We start from the raw sequence: 11371 nt of genomic DNA, 5'->3' as shown, positions 1-11371 counted from the left end.
AAACACTGTTTGGGGTTTTTTTTATTTGCCACAATCATTTGTGCACTGCATAGTGATGCTAGAAGCCAGATTTAATGCTCACTGTTAGTTGTGAGGTTGCCTTGCACATACAGTGAGCTGGGCTTTGACCTGAAGGTTCCTGCTTATTTATAACCTGAAGGGGTTCCAGTCCCTTTGTATTCTAAGGTCTCTGCTGCACAATGACTGACAGTTCTTTGTCTATTAAGGTTTGCTTTCCATTTACATAATGAACTGGACACTTCATATCCTAGGAATAATATGGATGGGATTTTCAAAAACCCTCAGAACTGATCTGTCTCTGCTCCCACTGCATAATTAGGCTAATTGTGAGTGCTTTTGAAATTCCCACCATAGATTGTAACAATCTATCAAACTATAACAAGGATGTGGCATGTTGTACTTCTGCCTCACAAAGTGTATTTTCATACTCAAGGTCCAGAAATCTGGAGATTATATGCAAATTACTCAATGCCTTCATTTGCAAATTTGCATGTTTAATTATTATGCACTGCCTCATTTATGTAAGTGACAGCAAATGTCCTAGATACCAGAATTTAAGTCTGACATGGCTGTGCCATGAAACAAGCTTTAGAGACACAGGAAATGCGGTGTTCCTGGCTGACTCTGCAATCCCTTTGGGCTGGTGCCATGATAACTCAGGATGCTCTTTGAGGCTCTGCCCCTGATTGTTCCTTGTCCTGCACTGGGTGGAGGACTGCGGTCAGATTGCTAGCCCTTATCCTGCCTGCTGCTTGCTCTGGATTGGAAAGGGGATCTGACTGCATCCGGTCATCTGCTGGGGATGCTCTGGTGGGCTGCCAGCTTCTAAGAGGGTCAAGTTCTGGCTGCTTCTTGCCCCTTGATTTCTGGTGGTGAGGGCTCTGGCTCCCCTGTCTGCTATCCCTTGGCTGGGGTGAGTCTCTGGCTGCTGACCCATCGTTTCTGGTCATAGGTTCCCATGGCCAGAACACTGTCCTATGCTGCTCCAGGCATAGTTCTGAGTCTATGGCCCTGGGTGGTTTGGGAGACTATGAGTTAGAACCCTCCTGGTTGGGGTCTCAGGCTGTAACCACAGAAATCCTGCCTAGAACAACCCTTACCTAGGGTATCTCCTCAGTTCTCTAAATCAGGAGACTGACACTCCTGGTCAGGAGCAGAGGAATTAAGAGCTGAGAATGGGAACCTCCAGGCCATGACAGGAGATTGACCAGCTCCATACTTTGATGAATGATTTTTATTTATTTGGATTTTAAACTATTTTTTATTTTAAAAAAATGCCTATCCACGACTCTAGGCACTTTAGCACCTTTGCTAATTATACAATGTGATGAACTCAGCCAATCAGAAACCTACAGAAACTCATTTCCACCCCTTTATTGTTATGGAAAGCCCTCTCAAAAACCCTATGGAACAGGTGTCTTTTGCAGCATGCCAACAGGGGTACCAAATTCTGTCTATTTTGGACCAAGAAGAAGCAAGTTCCAGAGTCTCGGCACCCTCACCAAGAATGACCTGCCAGCTACCCCTTCCCTTTTATAATAAAAGGTATGCAACTTGAACACCACTGCTGACTGCAGCAGTGGCACAGGGAGGCCATCCCTAGGCCATTTTAGGACTTTATAGGTCATAACCTACACGATAACTTCTACCCAGACACCAATAGGCAGTCAGTGCAGGTCCCAGAGCACTGGTGTCATGTTCTCAGCGAAGTGTCCTGCTCAATAAACAACCCACTGAGTTCTGCATCAGCCTGAGCCTCCAAATGGTTTCAAGGAATGGACCCATGAGAGTGCAGTTCAATAGGATACTCTTGATATAACTATGATGTGATTGGAAAAACAGAGACTTGGTGGGGTAACTCACATGACTGGAGCACTGTCATGGCATGTTCAGGATGGAGAAGCGGGGGAGAAAAGGTGGAGGAGTTGCACGGTGTGTAAGAGAGCAGTATGATTGCTCAGAGCTCCAGTATGAAACTGGAGAAAAGCCTGTTGAGAGTCTTTGGGTTAGCGTAAATAACCCAAAGTTTAGAGGCGAGAGCAACAAGGTGGGCATCTGCTATAGACCACCGGACCAGGAGGATGAGGCTTTCTTCGGACAACTAACAGAAGTTTCCAGATCACAGGCCCTGGTTCTCATGGGGGACTTCAATCATCCTGACATCTGCTGGGAGAGCAATACAGCAGTGCACAGACAATCCAGGAAGTTTTTGGAAAGTTTTGGGGACAACTTCCTGGCGCAAGTGCTGGAGGAACCAACTAGGGGCCATGCTCCTCTTGACCTGCTGCTCACAAACAGGGAAGAATTGGTAGGAGAAGTAGAAGTGGGTGGCAACCTGGGTAGCAGTGACCATGAGATGGTCGAGTTCAGGATCCTGACAAAGGGAAGAAAGGAGAGTAGCAGAATATGGACCCGGAACTTAAGAAAAGCAGACTTTGACTTCCTCAAGGAACTGATGGGCAGAGCCCCTGGGAGGCTAATATGAGGGGGAAAGGAGTCCAGGAGAGCTGGCTGTATTTTAAAGAAGCCTTATTGAGGGCACAGGAATAAACCATCCCGATGTGCAGAAAGAATAGCAAATATGGCAGGAGACCAGCTTGGCTTAACAGAGAAATCTTCGGTGAGCCTAAACACAAAAAGGAAGCTAACAAGAAGTAAACTTGGACAGATGACTAGGGAGGAATATAAAAATATTGCTCAAACATGCAGGGATGTAATCAGGAAGGCCAAAGCACAATTGGAGTTGCAGCTAGCAAGGGATATGAAGAGTAACAAGAAGGGTTTCTACAGGTATGTTAGCAACAAGAAGAAGGTTGGGGAGAGTGTGGGACCATTATATTCTTGCTAGCATGTTAAAGAAGTATGGATTGGATGAATGGACTATAAGATGAATAGAAAGCTGGCTAGATCGTCAGGCTGAACGGGTAGTGATCAACGGCTCAATGTCGAGTTGGCAGCTGGTATCAAGCGGAGTGCCCCAAGGGTCGGTCCTGGGGCTGGTTTTGATCAACATCTTCATTAATGATCTGGATGATGGGATGGATTGCACCCTCAGCAAGTTGGCAGATGATACTAAGCTGGAGGGTAGGGATAAGGTCCAGAGTGACCTAGACAAAGTGGAGGATTGGGCCAAAAGAAATCTGGTTCAACAAGGACAAGTGCAGAGTCCTGCACTTAGGATGGAAGAATTGCATGCACTGCTACAGGCTGGGGATCAACTGGCTAAGCAGCAGTTCTGCAGAAAAGGACTTGGGGATTACAGTGGACGAGAAGCTGGATATGAGTCAGCAGTGTGCCCTTATTGCCAAGAAGGCTAACGGCATATTGGGCTGCATTATTATGAGCATTGCCAACAGATCGAGGGAAGTGATTATTCCCCTCTATTCAGCACTGGTGAGGCCACCTCTGGAGTACTGCATCCAGTTTTGGGCCCCCACTACAGAAAGGACGTGGACAAATTGGAAAGAGTCCAGCAGAAGGCAGAGAAAATAATTAGGGAGCTGGGGCACATGACTTATGAGGAGAGGCTGAGGGAACTGGATTTATTTAGTCTGCAGAAGAGAAGAGTGAGGGGGGATTTGATAGCAGCAACTACCTGAAGGGGGGTTCCAAAGAGGATGGAGCTCGGCTGTTCTCAGTGGTGGCAGATGACAGAACAAGGAGCAATGGTATCAAGTTGCAGTGGGGAAGATCTAGGTTGGATATTAGGAAAAATTATTTCACTAGGAAGGTGGTGCAGCACTGGAATGGATTACCTAGAGAGGTAGTGGATCCTTAGAGATTTTTAACAGCTGGCTTGACAATGCCCTGTCTGGGATGAGTTAGCTGGGGTTGGTTCTGCTTTGAGCAGGGGGTTGGACTAGATGACCTCCTGAGGTCTCTTCCAACCCTAATCTTCTATGATTCTATGAAAGGCCTGGATACCAGTGGCAAGGTCCACATCTGAAAGGAAAAGTCACAATCTCTTAACTAGATTCAGTGGTAAAAAGCTGATTGCGTTACTGCTGCACTATGATCATCGAACAGCAGCTGGGGGTCTGAAATCACCACTAAGTTGCAACCTCGCATAACAAATAGTGGACGTACTCCCTCTGTCAAAGGGATTAATAATACCTCTGCCATCTCTTCCAGTGGCATCACTTCTGTCTGGTCGGGATTGAGCTTCAACCAGCTTGTTTTTATTCATGCCCCAAGCACAGCTGGATGCTGGCTGAGGCACTGAACTGCATTGTCCAAGCAGGATTTGGTGTCATCAGCATACTGAAAACACAGCATCTCACACCTCTTCGCTAACCCTGATCCTGTGTTGTGTTGATATTATGGACCAAATTCCCTTTTAGTGTAAACACCATTGACTTCAACAGAGCCGTGCCAATTGACACCAGCAGAAAATTTGTCCCTATCTCTTTGCCTCAGGACTGCTGACATTAATAATGTCATTTCTAATTATGAGAAATCTATGCAACTTTTTAAATAAATCAGTCACATTTGGGCAGACACCAAGACTGGAAAATGTCAAAGTGACTAGCTATCAGTAACTAAATTAAAATGGAAACCATATTCAACCTTATTCAGTATTATTCAATGTAGTGGAAGGTACACTTTAATCTGCCAGTTCTTTCCATATACAGCCATCGATACAGGATATAAATCCTAGTTTGTCCAAAACCTTCCAACATTGGAAAATACAGTGGGGCCCAATTCAGTTCTATTGCACAGAAGTAACAACTACTGAATTCAGGGAGACAGAGCAAATGGAAACCCAACTGGTTGAGAATTCATCAGCTGCAAGCGGTATTTAGTGCATTGTGTCTATCGCATACTGGGATATCTTAAAAATTAAATCTGCATACAATAGACCTTGAGTAAAATTTTCAAGTGACTTAGAAGCCTAAGGCCAGATTTTCAAAGGTATTTAGATGCCTAAAAATGCAGATAGGCACCTACTGTGATTTTCAAAAATGCCTAAGCAGGTTAGGCACTTTACTCCCATTGATTTTCTGGTCAGATTCGCAAGTTCCGCCAGATGCCTAATGCATCTTTAGACACCTAAATTCCTTTGAAAATCTAGCCCTAAAGTGACTAAGGGCCAGATCTGTAAAGGTACCTAGTGGGGTTTACAAAAGCACCTAGGTACCAAGCTTCCATTGAGCTAGGCACCTAAATATCTTTAAAAAATCTGTCCCTTAGGAGCCTGCATCTAACAGAAAGGCAGTGGGACTCAGGCTCCTACATGCCTTAGTCTCTTTTGAAAAATAAGACGTAGGAGCTTTTTATCCTTTGGCTTTTCCACTGCACATGTACAAGCCATCACCAACACTGGCACTAGTTGCCAGTCTGACTGGCAGTCTGCTCGGCAAGGCCAAGGCCAGAATGGTGATGGAGACTGAACTACCCTTTTACCCGTAAATGATCATTCCAGGTTAGGGTGATGGGACAGACTGAAGAAGCCAACACAGTCTGGAGAATCTTGGACTCTCGTTGCCTGTCCTGTCCCGTTTTGTCGATAAGAAGGGAGCTTCAGTCAGCCTGCACTTTTTAAAACAAGCACCAAGTTCCCTTCAATGATTTTAGAATGTGCTTTTCTTTGAAGAGCTGCTTAGTATGTGAAGTTCGCCACTTTCTGCTTTCATAATCTCTTTTTATTGTAGCCGCCTGCTCCATAACCAGATAATTAACCTTGATATTTGTTCGGTGCCCTCAGGACACCTAACTCCCACTGCTGTCAATTATCAGACAATGCTGAGCCTGTAGTGATGAAAGATTTTTCCTTGACTCTGTCACACTGACACACATGGCACTGGGGAAATTTAACTCTCTAATACAGTTTGCCTGTTGGAAAAAATCCTTCACAACTTTTTAAAAGAAATCTAGAGTGAAAAATCGGGTCCTGGACCCATTGCTAGAGTGAGGAGTCAAAGCAGAAAAGAAGTAGGCCAGTGGTTATCTTGCCTAGTATTCTGATTTGCTGTGTGGCTTTTTAAAAAAGATCTTACTAGATAATTGCTGTCAGCGGCATTTTGGTGAAGGAGCAGTGTCCCCAATCCAACATCTCAGGTTGGTCTTGCATGTTTCTCTCAGGCAGCTATGCTGAAGGGATCACAGTGAAAGAGCTAATTTACTGTGGTTGGGATCTCTCACCCCACTGCTTCGAGAGCCTAACCCAGCAGTCCTTACACAGGCAAAGCTCACTTTGAAGTCATTTTTGTCTGAATTAGAGCCTGATTCATAGTCTATTGAAGTCAATGGAAAGCTTTCCAGCCCAGCTCTACAGACTTGTGCTAACAGGGCTCACTCTAGTGAGCTAGAAATGGCTGTGTAGATGTTGTGGCTCGGGCTGGAGTTTGGGCTCTGAAGTCTGGAGGAGGGGTGATGGGCTTCAGAGCCCAAGCTGCAATGTCAAAGTACCGTCTATACAGCTATTTTTGCACACTAGTGCAAGCCCCGTTAGCACAAGTCTGTGGACCCGGGCTGGCAGGCTCACTCCCAATGCAGTGAAGACATACCCATATTGCCTTGAGCGGGCTTTGACTCAGAGTCTTAGTGAGGAAGGATGAAAGGCCCGCTGGACTGGGACTCAGAAATCTGGGCTCACGGTTACCATCTCTGCCACAGAATATATGTGACCTTGGGCAAGTCACTTAATCGGTGCACCCCCATCTATAGAATTAAGATAGTATTTTTATTAAGATGATGTTAAAAAAAGTGAACAGAGTTTGAGCATAGAAGTTTCTGGTTATCAGGGAATAACGTACAGATTATCAAGGGTGCAAAGTTTGGTTTAAGATCAGGTGGCATAAGGAATACATAATCAGCAATATCCTCGATTGGGGGTAAAAGGTTGATGGGTCAAAGTACAGGCATTGAGAGATGAGGGTATGAAGTTCATAGAGTGGCTTTGTTTGGGTGTGGAGTGTAATGAGTGGATATGATGATGAGGATGGATTGGCCCTCATTTGGTGAGATTTAATGTTCAGGGAGTTTATGGTTCCAGTTCATATGATCCAACGGTGAAGGTCACTTGGTCCCTTTCTCGTAGAAGAAACACTGAAGTATTAAAAGGTGACACAATAGGTTACGGGCCAGTTACACCTTATCTTTTGTGCTGATTTGTTTTCAGTCATACAATGTTGCTATAAACATCATGGGTATCCTTGCAATGTAATCAGACCAGTGGGCAGAAAAGAAAGTGGGGAGGAAAAAGTTCAAATCTTTTCATATGTTTTTCTCTTACTCTTATCCCAATCACAGTAAGTTAGCTCTTTCATTGTGATCCATTCTCCACTCATCAGGCAAATGAACTTTAGAAACAAACAACCTGATTTGTCTATCTCTGGGACCTCCCAGAAAAGTAAATGGTCCTGTTATTTTCTATGACTATTTGTTCCTCCTGCTTGGTGAAGATGGAAGCAAATGGTGTGATTGGAACTTTTTTTTTTTGGAGAATTTGTTAGAGTGAAAGCCAGGGTTGATCCACCTCTCCAGGTTGGAAACCCCAGTGCACTCTATGGATAGTAGAGGATGATCAGTGCAGATGGTCTTTCATTTGCCATTTCGTTCCCATTGTCTAAATTTTTTTCTGAATACATTTGACCTTCACGTTTACACAGCAGATCACCTAGTGTGCTGAGTGAAAGTAGCAGCTTATCTGGAAGCGGATAGGGAACATACTTGGTTTATGTTGTGCATCCCTCTGGCTTTGAAAATGGCATCATGCTATGAGTATTTTTCAGGAATTATATCACAGTGGCAAAAAATACTGACCAATCCATTTTTTATACACAGGGTCAACATTACGAAGAGGAAAAAAGGGCTTTAAGCCATGAAATAATAGCGCTCAATAATCATTTAATAGAAGCCAAAGTGACAATAGATAAGTTATCAGAAGATAATGTAAGTATTTAATTATGGATACTTCTCAAGATTGTGTGTGAAAGTGAATTAGGCAATACATTTTATATGTAATTATAGAATCATTGCCTATTATTTACAGTAAATGTGACTTGTCAATCCTAGGATCAGAAACGTTACTGTTTGGAATTTCTTTCAGTGTATAATTTTAGCTTTTCTTACAATTCAATTACTGTGTTGCTGTGACTGTTCCTTAGAGTTTTTCCTCTATGCAAAAAATAATAAGGATTTAGGGACACTAAATTTGAACATAGCTATAATGCAGCTTTCTAAATACTTTTAAAAGGTGTTATTCTGCTATTGGGTTTTATGTAAGATTCAGTGGAGGTCACTGAGCAGACCGATGGAGGCATATGTCCCTAGGTACTGTATGGTGAACGTCCTGCATTGCACATAAGCGTCAAAGAGAATTCTACAGATGATTACGGTCCCGATATATGCCCCTAAAATGTTACTGCCTTTCATTTGATCTTTTCATCTCACAAAAAGGATCAGATCAGTCAATCCTTACTCATTGGAATGGGACTCCTAGCATTAGTAAGCACTATTCGCATGAGGAATGGTTGCAGGACTGACCCACCTTAGCCCCAGAATTTAGATTTTCCCCTGCTAGCTCATGGTGTGGTATTGTATCTATCTCTGTATGAAATGGAACATGGAATATCCTTTGCAACTGTCATACATCTCATTAAATATTGCTGAAAATTATCATGCATTTTGAAACTGGCAAACAAGCTCATGAAATCGTTCTCCTGTACAAACTTCAAAGGATGTAGCAGAGAGGGACAGATTGTATGTGTTTAGTTCATTATAATCCCACTCCCCAGATAGAGATATTAAGAAAAATACTTATGCTAGAGAAGACATTATAGCCTTGTTAGGACATTCCTGCATGGTCCCATATGTATATTTATGAATCCTTAGTCATATTTGAGAGTATCTTATTCCACAAATAGCCCCATTGAGTTTAATAGGACCACTCATACAAGTAACATCTTACTAATGGGAGCAAGGAGTTCAAAATCTGGCCCTTAATTTGTACCGCAATAAGGGTGTCAGAAAAATGGAATACATTTGTTATTCCCACTATTCTAATACCTGTAACTAAAAGGACCCTATAAGTACAATGGGCTTAATTCTGGTTACAAGTATACTGATGATGTAAATATGGTGTAATTCCACTGAAGTCAATGGAATTTTTCCAGATTTACACTGGTATAAATGAAATTGGGTAAACATCTGCCTTGCAACTCCACTGACATCCATGGGATTGCATGAGAGCAGAATTTGATCCCACACGTGAACCAATCGCAGTTTTCAATTGTGGTGGTTTAAAATAGTCATATTGGATTGAACTAGAATATGGAGCATCCTCCAAGAAGCTGGTGGTGTTGTTATCACTATTATTATTGAGTATTTGTATTACATCAGAGCCTAGAGGCCCCAGCCAAGACTGAGGCCAATACTCATCTCCTCATACCCCAGAGTGAGTCATGTTGGGCAAAATCCTGCCCTCTGGTAATGGAGCTGCATTGGCAAACCTGAGGGGTGAATTTGGTCCAGTGTACTTTGCTCAAGAACTACCACATAGATCTTCCATATTATACATCATTGTTAACTAGAGAAGCTGTTGAGCAACAGACCCTTATGAGACAAAGAGCGTATCCTTGTCCTGCTGATATTTCTTAAATGGATGGTATTTCCCCCCACACTATGGGGGATCACAATATCTTAAATTCAGAAAATATGGGATGGAATATGAGACACCTTATGATGCCACTTACTGATTATTGATCTATTTGCTGTATTCTTGGCTGGTTTCCATCCAGAATTATATTGTATTCAAAGAGATGATTGATCCAGTCAGGTAGTGTATCCCATCATGTTGGGGATACGGTACATCCACTACATTCAACTAATGTGATTTTCTACATACATTTTTCATACATTTTTTGAAGATGTTTAATATAAAAAAGTCTCAAAAATGTGTTCTACACTTTCCATGGCCATGTCTTCACAGACAGTGAAGCAGCCAGTCTTGAAATAAGGGATGAGACATAGGAACGATTTCATTCTTGAGTGCCAAATTGTGCCATTAGGAATCTAAAGTAGCTGTCTTTGGTTTTATATTGTGCAGCAATATGCTGGAAGTACGATACGTATGTAAAATATGCCAGAACCATGTGCACATGCAACAGAGATTTTGTTTTTAAATTAAATGTTTAGATTCCTACTGTTTGCATCTGTTTTCCAGAGTCAGGGTCTGAGTCACTAACATCAAATTAAAAACAGAATTACCTGGTAACCGTTGTTTACTTTATATATATAGTCTTTATATTTAAGGCAGAGAGTGAGAGGTATATAGAAAGCCAAATAAAATAAAATAAAATAAAATAAATCATCATAGTTTGCAAACATTGTTTAAGGGTATTTGAATCTACAGATGTAGATCCAACTGGACCAAAGAAAATCTATTTCTGCTTTTCCCACATTCATAGCAAGGTGATCCCAGGAGCTTCTTGTGGGACTGATTCTGCATATTAGCTATATTTTCTCAAAAGTGGTATTCAGAAAAGAGACTTTTTCCCCTTGTTCTTTTATAGAAAATTGACATGTTGTTTTTTAAGAGAATAAATAGAATGGAGAAGTTGGCATGCAATGAAATTCCAGAATTAGCACCCAGGGGAAAAAATGAAGCTATTTTAATCACAAACACATTTTCTCTATAAACATTATAAAATGTTTACAAGTTTTGCATGGCCTGGTGTCTGTAGGGTTCTTAATCCTTTCTGTGATACATCTGTGCACAACTATAGGGCTTACTTCTGAAAATAAGCTTCATCAGTAATGGCACCTTAACAGTGGAACATTGTATAAGTTGTATATCAGTGGCCCTACAGATGCTGCATCAGAGGATAGTCATGTGTGCTAAAATAGTACAAAGCAAGACTGAATATGGAGTGAAGCACAGATTTCTGTTCTGGATTCCCCCACTAAACAGGCTGCAGGAGCCAATCAGCACAGAAAGAACATAACTAACCCATTTATTTATGTTTCCTCAGTGTGAAATCCTCTTGCTACTTCCTGGTTCATTAAATGTAGTGCATGTGCAACTATATTGCAACTATATTGCAAATTGTGACAAACTGGGACTGTTCTTACTGTGGTCTGTGAATGCTGACAGGGGAGTGTGGCTGGGATAGTCGGCATTGGGGGATGGGAGACTGACTGAAAATACCTGAGCCTGTAACATGAGAACCCAGGAGGGGGCTGGGGCGAGGTGACACCTTTGCCCGGGAAACTGAACAAAGGCTGTGGGAGGGGTCGCTGAAGGCAGAGTCTCAGAAGCTGGCTAGTGACCAGGGCTGGGAGGCAGACAGGGCTCTGACCTCCCAGGGGGGCTAGGGTGCCCGGGGACCCCAAGATGGACCTAACTGAG

General features: G+C 42.6%; 1 protein-coding gene across 1 annotated transcript in view; it reads left to right on the top strand.

Moving 5' to 3' along the window:
* Positions 1-11371, top strand: part of BEGAIN (brain enriched guanylate kinase associated) — a 223517-nt gene that overhangs the window by 207196 nt on the left and 4950 nt on the right. Inside the window, 1 exon segment of the mRNA XM_026651515.1 lies at positions 7807-7914. Within this exon segment, the coding sequence (XP_026507300.1) occupies positions 7807-7914 (108 nt within the window).

The sequence above is a fragment of the Terrapene carolina genome, unplaced genomic scaffold (assembly GCF_002925995.2).
Source record: "Terrapene carolina triunguis isolate 2854851 unplaced genomic scaffold, T_m_triunguis-2.0 Scaffold96, whole genome shotgun sequence".
NCBI lineage: Eukaryota > Metazoa > Chordata > Testudines > Emydidae > Terrapene > Terrapene triunguis.
The sequence above is the reverse complement of the archived record's forward strand: the minus strand, read 5'-3'. Positions and strand labels throughout refer to the sequence as shown.